Source organism: Podarcis filfolensis (genome assembly GCF_964270895.1).
Source record: "Podarcis filfolensis genome assembly, chromosome: 6".
NCBI lineage: Eukaryota > Metazoa > Chordata > Lepidosauria > Squamata > Lacertidae > Podarcis > Podarcis filfolensis.
The window spans coordinates 41,014,367-41,028,248 of NC_139609.1; the positions used below are offsets into that span (position 1 = coordinate 41,014,367).

The 13,882-nt window shown below is 43.6% G+C and overlaps 1 protein-coding gene and 1 long non-coding RNA gene across 4 annotated transcripts in view; one reads left to right on the forward strand and one right to left on the reverse strand.

The window, feature by feature from the left end:
- LOC310764990 overlaps positions 1 to 13,797 on the reverse strand; it is a 48,926-nt gene extending 35,129 nt beyond the window's left edge. For all 3 annotated transcript variants that reach the window (XR_014549394.1, XR_014549395.1, XR_014549396.1), the window contains exon 1: positions 13,717 to 13,797. This is a non-coding gene — a long non-coding RNA (uncharacterized lncRNA). The remainder of the gene's footprint in view (positions 1 to 13,716) is intronic.
- LOC310764973 (CARD- and ANK-domain containing inflammasome adapter protein-like) lies at positions 8,586 to 12,746 on the forward strand. The gene has a single exon (XM_083619356.1). It carries the CDS (start codon positions 8,948 to 8,950, stop codon positions 11,216 to 11,218), a length of 2,271 nt encoding a protein of 756 aa, XP_083475482.1. The 5' UTR covers positions 8,586 to 8,947; the 3' UTR covers positions 11,219 to 12,746.
- Positions 13,798 to 13,882: the final 85 nt, after the last annotated feature.

Here is a 13,882-nt window from a genome sequence, read left to right on the forward strand (position 1 = left end):
TACGCCCAATGGTTCAGGTTGGTAAGAACAACAAGGGATTGTGAGGAACTCCAAAAGGATCTCTCCAGGCTGGGCGAATGGGCATTCAAATGGTGAATGCTGTTCAATGTAAGCAAGTATATATATTGGAGCAAAAACTCCTAACCATATACCATATACCAACATGGCAGCTGCAGGCACACAACAACAACAACAACAACAACAACAACAACAATAATAATAATAATTATTTATTATTTGTACCCTGCCCATCTGGCTGGGTTTCCCCAGCCACTCTGGGCGGCTTCCAACAAAGATGAAAGATACACTAAAATGTCACATATTAAAAACTTCCCTGAACAGGGCTGCCTTCAGATGTCTCTAGACACAAGCATCTAGAGAGGCTTTACCTGGCCCCCCCACTGAATTCAGACTTAAAACAAGTGGGGGGAAGCTCTGGCCTGCTGGCCAAATTTGGCCCTCCTGGGCTCCCCATTTGGCCCACGTCATGTATCTGTTTCAGGCAAGCCACACCCACTTGCTTTATATCTGATGTCGTTGATGAAGTCTGACATGGGGTAGGGAAGGGCCAAAAGGGGCTTTGCAGGCACTGTCAATTGGGGATACCTGCAAAGCACTTTGTGCAGTACTTCCGAAGCAGCAGATAACTAGCTGATCATTGGCCTTTTGGAAGTGCTGCCAAAATGGCTTTGTAATCCCTGTGCTTGGGAAGTGCTGTGTACAGGGATTGTAGAAACAAAACAAAATAAAAGTGCAGTGCTTCCCAAATGTGCAACAAGCTCTTTGACAGGTGTCACTCATCTGAATCATTATGATGTCAGATAATATAATGATTTTGATGCAAAATCTGCATGCATGATTTACCCCTGTGGCATAGGACAATATGGATTTGGATTACACGGGTTACAATAGCTCACATGTGCACCATTTGTTGAATGGCCACTGATGTTATAATTTTTCTCATGAGTTAAACCCCGCCCCCACTTCCTCACCCTAATAGTACAACGCTGGTCATGCAGATCAGAATCACCATCTGTACAAGTAAAGATGAACTCCTTGTACAATTTGTTTCAACAGTTCAGTGGTTAGCTGGACAGATTGCTGGTGGCAAGGCATCACCTGATCACAGTGACCTCTAAGCCTACCTCCCTTGGTGTTATCTGGATCACTTGCCCCATAATGTGTCCTTGTTGGGGCAGGAGGGCTTCTAAGTTGCTTTAATTAAGTTCAACTTGAAGTAATATAAATATACCATTTTTTCCATGCAGCACAACTTCAGACCGCAGTCCTAGTACACTTTGAAGAAAGGTCTTCTAAAGTACAGGACATTTTTCCACATAAATATGTTTTAAATCTTAACATTCACTCTTAAAACACATTTATGTGGAAATAAGTCCTGTTGGTTTTAAGCAGCTTTCTTCCAAATAAGTAAACACTAAGAGCGAGGTGAAGGTTACAGTAACACTGCAAGGGACATATAAAACATTTGGATAATCAGCTGTGAGAGCTATATTTACACTGGGTTACTTTGACATAGAGTTGCATAGGAAGCAAAGTGATAAATAACAAAGACTTGCTGGCAACTCAATATTCACCATGTTTAATCAGAAGTCCTGTTGATTTCAATGGGGTTAACCTCCAAACAGGCAAAGTTAGGATTATGGCTTTAAGTAGCAAAATCCACATGAGGATTCAATTATGAACACATTTATGCAATGACGTTTTACGATTTAAAATGTAGTAACTATTTGAGACCCCAGCATTGCCTTGCGATTTGTTCTGGCAAACCGTTATGGTCAAAGCAATCTGTAAACATTCGGGGCAACTCGAAGGAAGAACAGCTTTCTGCTCATGGAGTCCTATGGAAAGTTGTCACCCTAAATACAGTAAACTCTAGGCCTGTTTTCTGGGATCGGTTACATTATATAATGCAACAGGGCTTAATCAAAGATATAAGTTGGTAGGACTGCTGTCTTAGTTGGAAGTGGATTCCACTAGAATTTGCAAACTGTACTTCTGTATAAAGGTGATTAGCATGGATGGCCCAATTCTATACATACACATAGGAAGGCCACTTATGCATTGCCGGGGGGGGGGGGGGACGGGACGGGACCAAAAGACATGCATCACCAAAAGACACACTTGTTTGAAAGTGGAACAATCTCCCTCAGGAAGTTGTGGACTCTCCTTCCTTGGCCATCTGTCATGGATGCTTTAGCTGAGATTCCTGCATTGCAGGGATTGGACTAGACTGACCCCTGGGATGCCTTCCAACTCTAAGATTCTGTGATAAAATGTGCATGTATGAATTTATATGTATACATTCACAATCTACTATATATCTTGGAAAGTTTTTGTTTGCTCAGAATTTGGATGTCTCTTAAGTTATCATGAACGCATTTTGCATGACGGTTCCCAAGAACAAAGAGCATGTTTTCATTGTATGTTTGGACACGGCTGGGACACCATTTGGAATCAAGATGGCAGGCCGAACCTTTCAAAACTGCCCCGAACTTTTGGTTTCTTAGCACTCCTGAGCAAATACTGGATACAAAGCTGCTACTTAGAAACAATCACTATCCTTTAGATAGAAATGCAATGGGTGGGATTCAACATCATGCTATTACGAATGTTCCACCGGCACAGGAATTTCAGCTGCACACCCCCCCCCCCGTGCATTCTTCTGGGGGTCCCCCCAACCCACCCCAGTCAATTTCAGGGGGCATGCAGAAGGAAGCCCCATTGCACATGTGGAAGTTCTTAAGCAGGGCTCATGAAGTGAATCCTGCCCAACACATTTCACCAGGGTACAAAAAACTAGCCAAGTGACCTGTAGGCCTGCTCAATCTGCTGCCCATGTACTAATTGTATATAAGCAATTCAATACTCCTACTGCTCTTCCTTCTTAGGATTTGTTCTCTTTAAAATGTGTTTGGATTAGCTAGCCCTTTGAATAGAAGACTCTAAAGGAAGACACAGAGACACTGTTTTGGGCTGGCTCTACCATTAGACAGAGTGAGGTGGCCTCCTTAGGCAGCTATTTCTGGGTGTCATGAGACAGCAGACAGCTCTTAGTAATTTGATGGTTGTATTTTTTTTCCTGCCAGGAAGGGGCAGAGGAGCATGTGGGATTTTCAAAATCATGTCTTGCGCAAGCCCGCAACACACATTTTCATAACTGCCCCTTCTTTTCTAAGTTTGAAAAGGTTGTACACTGACTTTTCTTTAGCTGACCAAACCCTGATCAAGGTAAAAGTAAAGGACCCCTAGACGATTAAAGGTAAAGGGTAAAGGGACCCCTGACCATTAGGTCCAGTTGTGACCGACTCTGGGGTTGCGGCACTCATCTCGCTTTATTGGCCGAGGGAGCCGGCATACAGCTTCCAGGTCATGTGGCCAGCATGACTAAGCCGCTTCTGGCGAACCAGAGCAGCGCACGGAAACGCCGTTTACCTTCCTGCCTGAGTGGTACCTATTTATCTACTTGTACTGGCATGCTTTCGAACTGCTAGGTTGGCAGGAGCAGGGGCCAAGCAACGGGAGCTCACCCCGTTGCGGGGATTCGAACCGCCGACCTTCTGATCGGCAAGTCCTAGGCTCTGTGGTTTAACCCACAGCGCCACCTGCGTCCCTCCTAGACGGTTAAGTCGAGTCAAATGCTACTATGGGGTGTGGCGCTCATCTCGCTTTCAGGCCAAGGGAGCTGGTGCTTTCCGGGTCATGTGGCCAGCATGACTAAACCACTTCTGGTGCAATGGGACACCATGATGGAAACCAGAGCACACAGAAATGCTGTTTACCTTCCCGTCACTGTGGTACCTATTTATCTACTTGCACTGGCATGCTTTCAAACTGCTAGGTTGGCAGAAGTTGGGACAGAGCAACGGGAGCTCACCCCATTGGGTGAATTCGAATGGCCGACCTTCCAATTGGCAAGCCCAAGAGGCGCAGTGGTTTAGACCACAGCGCCACCCTTATAGTCTTTGTTAGACTCCTTCATAAAACTCTTAATGTCATTTTCTGCAATAGTTTGGGTCACTATGTTGAGGCAAAGCACTTGTTCATAATGCCATCAAGTAAAATGAAAACATTTGACATCGTCGTTCCAGAACAAGCCATTGCCTAGCTTGTAAAAAAGAAGAGGAAAAATAAAGTTATTGAATGTTTTCAATAAAGAGCTTGGTTGCATTATAGATAAGCGCTGTGCTTCAATGGCTGAATCTGAAATTAAAATGCATGCTGGGAAACATTAATAACACAACTTCACTCACTACTGATATATTTATGTTCATTTATTCCAGCTGTTATGTCAGGCCAAACACCCTAGAGAATGTAAAGAAGGCATTGGAAACCATTCAGTTACATTCAACCCGTTTTAACAGGTTCCAGGTCTCTTAATTAGTTTAAAGAGGACCTTCTGCCAACTGCGGCTGTTGAAAACACTCAAAAGAGAAACAGTGACCTCTTCTGGATTTTGTAAAGAAGTCAAAACTGTATTTGGCAAGAGTCTGATAAAATATTAATCTAAGAGGAGGGTTTTATTTGCTCTCCTTTATGGGGGGAAAATGTAAATAAAGGATGTCAAACACATTTCATGTTGACAAAGGATGTTGTTTTTGAAAACTGACTCTTTTATTAATTAAGAAACATCTTCATCTTGGGAAAGCCAGGAAACCATACAGCTTCAAAGCATGCAGAGCTTCAAAGCCAGATATAAAGACTAAACAATTAGTTGAAAAACACTCATCTCCGTCTTTCAAGTGAAGATTAACTTGACTTACTGGCCCAGTTATTGGACCAGAATTGCTAGATTATACAAACAAAATGCCTTGGCATGGTTTGGCGATTACATTTCACTCCAATACAAAGGACCAAATAGAGAGTGCATTCAAATGTTAAATGCTCATGTGAGCATCACCAAAGCTCTGACTCCCCGCCCCTCATGCTCCTTTATGCTAGTGGTTCACAGGGAAGCCATAAAACTTATAACAGATGATGCAAAGTGCCTTGATTCCATCATTGCAATGACCACTAAAGCCAGAAGATTAGGAGCACAGGAATTAGACTTACCCTGAATCACATCTTTGGTCAATATAACTCAATACTGTCTACAATGACTGCCAGTGGTTCCCCAGAGGTTCAGACAGGAGACATTCCCAGCTCTCCTGTAGATGCTAGGTATTGAAACTGGGACCTTCTGCATACGAAGCAAATGCTCTTTCTCTGAGCATGAAAATCTACCCACTGGGCCTCTCTGCTTTATCTACCACATTTAACATGTTCAATTCACCACCTACAGATGGGCCACCACGTCTTCGGCTCAAACGACACATTATGTTAAGTATGCATTCTTCTAAAGTGTGCACAAAACTGGCCATTTCCTTTTCAAAAACTACAACAGCCATTTGGGCCCATTGACAGAGATGTTACTACTTTCCTCTCCAAGCGCTTTCCCAGCCAAAAATCACACACGCGCGCGCGTACACACACACACACTTTTCCCTTAAAGGTGCTGCTTACTGCAAATCCCTAAGATTCCAGGAATACAGATCCTACCTGATCCCAACAGCATTTACACTGTTCTGTTTTATTTTGCTTTGCATTTCCCAACTCTCTAATTAATATGCAAAACTTTCTTTGGCTAGAAATTATCAAAGCATTCATTCCTGTTTCAATCCTACTTTAACACAAACCGCACATTCCAGACCAAAAGACATTTTTATTTATTTGTATGTATTTATTATTCCATTTATATCCTATCTTTATTCATCCCTGTGGGGGTTCAAACCCTGGTCTTCCAGGTCATAGCCCAATACTCTAACCACTATGCTACACTGGCTCTATAGGAAGAAATACAAAAATGCTCTAAGATTGTTCTGGATCCCAGTTAGCCACTTACTCTCCTTTAGTTATTCAATCCATTTTTCAAAAACCCCCACCAATTTTCTACTATCTGCCTATGATTGTTCTAGGAAAAACTATATTCAGGACACAGTCCTGTATTTGACCATTGCTGGCTGAGGATTTGACAGAAACTCAGCACCATAAGCAGAATGCCAGGGATGGTGCAGACATGACAGATATGCTGATGAAATCTGACATCAGCAGAATAGTGGGGCTTGTGTAGGTTTTCTGCCAGTGAAGATCTGCCTGTGGATGGGATGGGAGTCAGGATGGGGTGGCCCAGAGAAGTGCAGAGTTACATGATATGCTATACTCCTCTAGGCTCCAGTGACCATGTCATAAACAAAGAGTTTCCCTCCTGCTGATGCCAGTGGGAGAGAAACTTCTTTAAAAAGATAAAAGGGGAAAAGAAAACCTCCTTGTGTCAATGACCATCCTGCTCACTTCGCTGGGCCAGGCATAGGATATGGTGTAACTCATCACCCAATCGCAGCACACCAGGTATATAAATCCTGCATAGGGAGACTGCAGCTGAAGGCACATCCCCACTTGCCCCATGCCTAGAGCTCCCAGAGGCCAGTGTTGGTGATGGGGAAACCGGGGAAGAGGTGGGGGGATTTGCAGACACAGGAGTGGTTTCCAGAGACCTGTTTGTTGGGCATTTGGTCTCATTGGTTTGTACGACATTTCTACAGAGGTTATACAACACTGCCATCAAGTGGGAATTCTCCCACACTTTCTACTGCTTCCCCCCTATCACATTTCTTACTGCAAAAAGCCTACTTTTTAAGCGTGAGAAGCCTGTACTGCTGTTGCTGTTTACCACGATGTACCCATCTTCTTGGAGGTGGGTTAAGAAGGGCCACGCTATTTCACGAAGGAGCATAATTGGCATCTATTCAAATGGGTGAGAGAGCCAAAAGTGATGGCAGTCTGGAAGCGTCCACAGAGAACCGGCTTCCAGAACATATAGGGGAACTTGAGTACCTCACTTCTAGGGGGGAACCCCCACACCCGACAATAACCCCCACTCCGATCCAACAACCACATCGCACACAGGCAAGCAAGGGAAGTGGGAAACACTGGCTGCAAAGTGTGACAATTGTGACCCATTTGTTCTATGCGAACATTTCTTTTAAAATATATATCCCACTTTCTTTGAGGAACTTCCTACACAAATGAGGAACTGACCTCCTTGCGGAGAGCTGCCTATTTTGTGACCGCAACATGAAGCTGTAATAAAAAGACTATAAATCTATCAACTGTTCATTAATTCTTATCTGTGAAGTTACCAAAGGGAGGGAGGACTTTCCGAGCTTGACGCTCTGTGTTGTGCCATCCCATTCTGTGGCGTTCCCACCCCCACACCCCAGCAGTACTTGTGAGCAGCATAAGGAAAATGGAGCATCTGCCTGGAGGGATGCTGGACGACTGGTAGAAGGAGCAAAGAAGGAGCCCAATGGTTTTGGGTAAGGATACCAAATGTTTTTCAATGAATCCGGGGACACTTTTCAACTTCATTGGATTTTGTATGGGGACTGATTTGTAAATCCAGGGACTGTCCCTGGGAAACCGGGATGTCTGGTAACCTTAGTTTTGGGTGCAGTGGCACTCTTTCATACATTGTGTATCAGAATACACCCCTGCACAACATGCAAAAGAATGGCGCAGCACCCAAAAGCATGTCCTTTTCACTGTGAGTTCACTGGCTTCCTCTGTGTATGGTTTGTGTATGGTGGATTTTGGCTATGTGTTGACAGATGCTGGGGGCCTATCTTCTGTTTTTATGCTATTCTTGAATTTTCTGTTTTGTGTGTTTTCTCTTCTACTCCTGGGCTGAGAGTGTATAGCTATCCTACCTGCTTAGCAGTATGTTGCTGACAGACCTATGTAGTTATCTGCATTTATTTATTTTTGAGTAGCTGGTTATTTTAATGATTATTCCATACTGCTTTTAATGCTTTTTAAAAAATATTTTGTTATATTTCTGTGCACTGCCCTGATATTTTGTGAGAGGGCAGACTATAAATATGTCTATAAATATAAAATAGCAGTGATGTAACTTTACTCCCAGTGCAATTGCTATGTAAGATTGTTCTGCTAATCTTCTGTTTATTAGAAGCCGTCATTATAATTTGCCCAAATCGCTTTAATGAAAATTCCTCAATTGTTAAAATATTCCACCTCAAGGACAGATGTGTTTTCAATGAGAATTTGCCTTTATCGAAACACCATGAGCTCACAGCACTGATTAAATTATTACATGTTGTGAAAGGCAAAATAAATGTCTTCTTTCTAGATTTTCTTTCATGTTTCGCATATATGGCCCTTTCATAGCATGCCATTATGTTGCTGTCTGAAAAGTTTTATTGTATGTACATTGCTTAGGACAGTTTTTTTAAAAAGTGGCTGATGCATTTTTCTAAATAAATAAAATAAATGCGGGATGTACTTTTTTTGAAACATTAAACTCATTCTTAGCTACTTGCCCTGCAGCTTTTGATCACTGTGTGATATGCCGCTGTGTAACTAACTGACGGGTATACAATTTTATCTTAATGTTACACAAAGGCTAATTACATAGCAACAGTTACTAGCCTGCTGCTTTTCTTCTGACATGTTTGACAGATGGGTCACACATGCCAAATACATTTTTTTTTTAAGTTTCTATCCATCAACAGCTTAGCTACCAACTTTGAAAACTTCCTCTCGATTTTATATTGCAAGTTCTTGCAATGTAACCATTTTTACTGGAATATTTTTACTGAGTTTTGTTTTGTTTCAATTCGTCAACTCCAGTCTGTTGTTAAGGAAAAGAAAAGAGAATTGGAAGGCAACAGCGTTGCACAACGAAAGGTGAAAAGTTTATGCTCTCCCTTTCCCCCCGTGTGTGTGGTTGTCGCTGAGATTTCCAGTTGGACCACCAGAATATTTGTTGGCAGAAACTGGAGCAAACTTATGTAACAATCTGCACTTTCTCATGCTAAATGCTGAACTTCAAAGGCATGTTTAATGTATCGCGGGTGCATAATCTAAACACATCATGTATTCAGCTGGCATGTTCACAAATCCCTATGCCACAGAAGTATTGAGAACTAAAAAGAATGAACTTGTAGATGGCATAAGGAACCCTGATCAGCTTCTGAACTGGCTGATAGAACATGGCATTTTTACACCGGAGAAAAAAATGGTCTTATCCTACTACAGAACAAGAACTGCAAAGAACTCCCGGGTCCTGGATATATTGGTTTCTCAAGGTGAGCGAGCTTGCAGGCTCTTTTTTTATCCATGTCTGAAACAGATTGAGCCACAGCTATATAACAACGTGAGGAGTTATGTCAGCAATGTGAATGAAAGAATTGGTGATGCCAGAAGGCAACTGATAGGGTATCTACTGGAGAAAGATAAAGGGTGGGTTCAAAAGGGTAAAGATCCTCACCAAGAAAAGAAGGATAGCCCCAGACATGTTTTAGCTAAGCCAGAAAAGCTGACTCAGATCAAACGTAAAGTAAAACAGGATTCAGCTGCTGTGAAATCCCAAGACAATTCTTTCAATTCTCTTTCTGTCTTTGATTCTGTGGCTAAAGGTAATCTTTCCTATTTAGAAAAGATCTTAAAAGAGAATGATATTAACGCAGTAAACTCTGAAGATGAAGCCCTCCTACACATTGCAGCGGCTCATGGGCATACAGAAATAATTGACTATCTAATCAGCAAAGGGGCTAAGCTGGAAGTTAAGGATAAGAAAGGAAGAACCCCGCTACACAGAGCTGCTGAGAGAGGTCACGGCGACGCTGTGAAAATGCTGCTCCAGTCGGGTGCCAACATGTACACCTTGGATCAGGAAGGCAAGAGCCCACTTCATCTGGCCCATCAGAACCACCACACCCATGTTCTGAAGAGCATCCTGAAAGAAGAGGCGAGGCGACACAAGAACCAACACAACTTCCTGCACATGGCTGCTCTCAGAGATGACAGTGAGCTGGTGCAAGCCATCCTAAAGAATGGTGCTTTGAAGGATGCCAAGGATGAGAGAGGACAGACTGCTTTGGGCTATGCTGTGTCTCGAGGGTTTGAGAAGACTGTCCAGGTTCTCCTGGAAGCTGGAGCCAACATTGATTCCAGCATCATTGATGTAGCCTTTAACAGCAACAGTCAATCTCTCTTCAAGTTATTGCTGGACTATTCCAAAGGCATGTCGCCAGCTACGATGGTGTCAGCTCTCTTTAAAGCCGTTCAAAAGGACCTGCATGGCATCGTAGCAGCTTTAATTGATAAAGGTACCGACAAAAACGCCCTCGACGAAGCACAGTACACACCACTGCTTGTGGCATGTGAGACGGGCAAGACTGAGTCAGCAAAAGTTCTCATTGAAAAGGGAGCGAGCCTGACGGACAAGACCCCAAACTCAAGCACTGCTTTACATCTGGCAGTTCAAGCTGGAGCCTCCTCCATTGCAAAGATGCTCCTGAGCAAAGGATTGGATGCCAACATTGCCGGGCAGGGAGATCAGACCCCCCTCCACGTGGCCGCATTACACAATAAGGGAGGGGTAGTTGACTTATTAATTGACGGAGGTGCGAAAATTGACTCGGTCACTAAAGAACTGCTCACTCCCTTGCACGTTGCAAGTTATAAGGGCCATGTGGAAGTTGTGCAAAAGCTGCTGCGGCGAAAGGCTAATGTCAACGTTAAGGATAAGCAGGCAAAGACAGCTCTGCATCTTGCTGCTGATGCAGGAAACCCTGCTATGGTAGAACTGCTGCTGAACTACAATGCTGACTCCAATGCAACCGACAAGGAGAAAAAGACCCCGCTTCATCTTGCAGCCATGGGAGGTCATCTTAATGCAGTGAAAGCGCTGTTAGCGAAGAAGTCCAGGTTTGGTGCCAAAGACATGGACGGATGCACATCTATGCACTATGCCACCATCAATGGGAATGTGGAGATACTACAGGCCCTTCTGGCTGCTGGCAAGAATAAAAATATCGATGACAAAAATATTTGGAGGAAGACACCGCTACATCTTGCAGCAGAACATGGACACAATGACTTAATAAATTTCTTCTTGAGCAATGGTTCAGCCATTAATGCTCTGGACAACAATAAGGACACACCATTGCATTGTGCTTGCAAAGCTGGTCATTTTAACTGTGTGAGCGCACTGGTCAGCTGGTCTGAGGGGGGTAAAGCAAATCTACAGGCCACAAATAGCCTGAAGAAGACTCCACTTCAAGTAGCAGAATCCAGCCCAACTGAAAGCCAGGCTCAAATTGTTACTCTTTTGAAAAAGAAAATGCTATTGATAAGATAAATGTGCTATGAAGAACCTAAGTAAGAAGCACAAGTTGTTTCTTATTGCCATCTAGTGTCTTGTTCTCACATGTGTCTGGGCTGCCCTATTTCAGGGTCAATGCAGGAAATCAGTGGTTGGAACTCTTGATTATTAACTATTTTTAATCAAAATCTTAAAGGAGGGAGGGTTCCTATAAACAAGCCCACAAAATGCCCTAGCCTTAAGAAAACAACTAGTCCGTCCACTGGAGGCGGTTGGCAGAAGTGTTTCATTCCTCCCAAAGCAAGCCTCTCTGCATTCCTACAGAGGCAGGGCTTCCCTCACCTGCCAGCGCACTTGGTTTCTATTCTGAGCACAGAGGAGGAATGCGGCCCTCATCTCTCCTCCTCAAGCCTACTCACCTGCCTGCATGCAATTCCATGCTGCCTACAGGTACTAGGCTAGTACTTAAATACAGTCAGAAAGGTTAACCTTTTCTTGTAATGGCACCCAGCACATGGAATGCCATTCCACGGAGGGACTAAGCTATCTCCCTCCTTGCCAGTGTTGTTTTGGTTTGCTCTTCAAAATTATTCAGTTGGATTACCGCTTAGCATTTAGATTTTAGTTTTAGATTGCCTGCTTATCTCTTATTGTTCCTTATTTGTTTGGGTGTTTTATTGTTGTGTGCTGTTTTATTAAAATTGATATTAGCTGCTTTGGACATAAGCTTTTCGGGTGTGGTTGGGATTACAGATATTACTGTACCAGGAGGGTTCTGCCCGTGGGTGTAGCCAGGATTTTTGTTAGGGAGGGCAGGACATTGTTGGAGGGGCAGAACGGACGTGATGGTCAGTTAGTTAAGTAGTTATATTGTTTTACTTGATGGGGGGAAGGGGGGAGCTGCCCCCTCCTGGCTACGCCCATGGTTCGCCCCCCCCTGCACATTCCATTTGGCAACCCCCAATGCCCCCACATTAACCCCTTTTTCTTTCCTTTTTCACCCCATACAATTGCTAAACCTCCATTTCACTTTCCCAGTGATATTTTTGAAGCAGCTACTCTCTTCTGTTCTGCAGCCCAACTTTGCACCTATTTCCCCCTGTTTCCCCCTATGTCCATGCCTCCCCCTCCATTTCGGCACCCCCATTCACACAGTCCCCGCTCCATGCCTCCTCTCCTCTCCTATTCTGCAGTCCCATTTGCACACATATCCTCGTGATTATGTGTTATGGTATCTTTAAACCCTGGGACACGGGTGGCACTGTGGTCTAAACCACAGAGCCTAGGGCTTGCTAATCAGAAGGTCGGCAGTTCGAATCCCCACAACGGCCACATGACCTGGAAGCTGTACGCCAGCCAGCAAAGCGAGATGAGCGCCTCAACCCCAGAGTCGCCCACAACTAGACCTAACAGTCAGGGGTCCTTTTACCGTTACTTTATCTTTAAAACAAATAAATTTTTAAGAGAAGGTATGTCAGTTAGCTTGTTCAGTTAGAGAAGGTTAAGTTTATGGTTGTTGTTTATATATGGGTGTTTGCTTGATAATAAAATATCTGAATTACTGAACTGAATCTGGAACTTCATGTTGAAGGCAATACATGGTAGGAGTGAAGCACTCTATGGGAACATACTATGAAAAATTTGTGGGATCCACATCCATTAACTCTCTCATATAGGGTAGATGAGGAATGGAAGAAGGAAAGTAAGCAAAGAGGTGGGGACTCTGAAAGGGGGAAAGTGACTGTTTTAAGCAATGGCAGAAGTTTGAACAAAGCAAGGATGGAGAAACACCGAGAGTATTACTTACCGGTATTTCATAAAATTTCTACAGTACACTGCTTGATTGTAAAAACAACAAAAACCTTCAAAACAATTTACAAAAAGAGATAAAACCAAATCTCTACTTGATGGTTGTACCTGTTCTTCCTGCTATATTGTTTATTTATGGAATTTGGGTCCCATTATTCCTTCAACAAGCTCAGAAGAGGCTTACATCAGGATAAAGCTGAGTCATGCTGACACCATTTAAGGCAGCTGACGTGCCGTCTGCTCTGACACAATTCTTGGTGCCTCAACAACTTTATAGTTAATAATCTGAAAAGATACTCCCACATTTATGATTTCAGTCCTCTCTTTAGTCGTAAATATGAAAATTCTCGTTAAGGATCTGCGAAATGCGTGCATTTTACAAATCTCCTATACCTGGGCAATAATCTAACACAGGCAGTGGCTACTGGCGTGTGACAGACGTATTTTTAACTGAATTCTAAGTAGGACCGGAATGTTATTCCTCCCCAGAGCTCTCCTTTAACTTCTATCCTTTGCTTTTGATCACCATCCATGGCTTGCAACCAGAAGAGGTCATTTTATTCCGTTTTAATTTCTCCCCGAGGACTCCCACTTTCCCTGCAAAATTCTGCTTTTTGTTTGGTTACGTTGCGTTTTTACGTTTTCATCATGAAAGCTTCCCCTTGTCATTCAGCTGTGTGTGTGTGTGTGTGTGTGTGTGTGTGTGTGTAGAGACAAGAACATACCCTATTCTATTCTTCCTACCCTGCTGCTTCTCTCTTCCCATCGCGGTCCGCTTCCTACCAAGCTCTCTTCCTATTCCCACCGCGCGCACCCCCACCCCCCGCAAGCCCGCCGATTCGCCGTTAGAGCTTGAGGGCAAAAGGAAGGGCGCCCGCAGCTTCGCAGCTT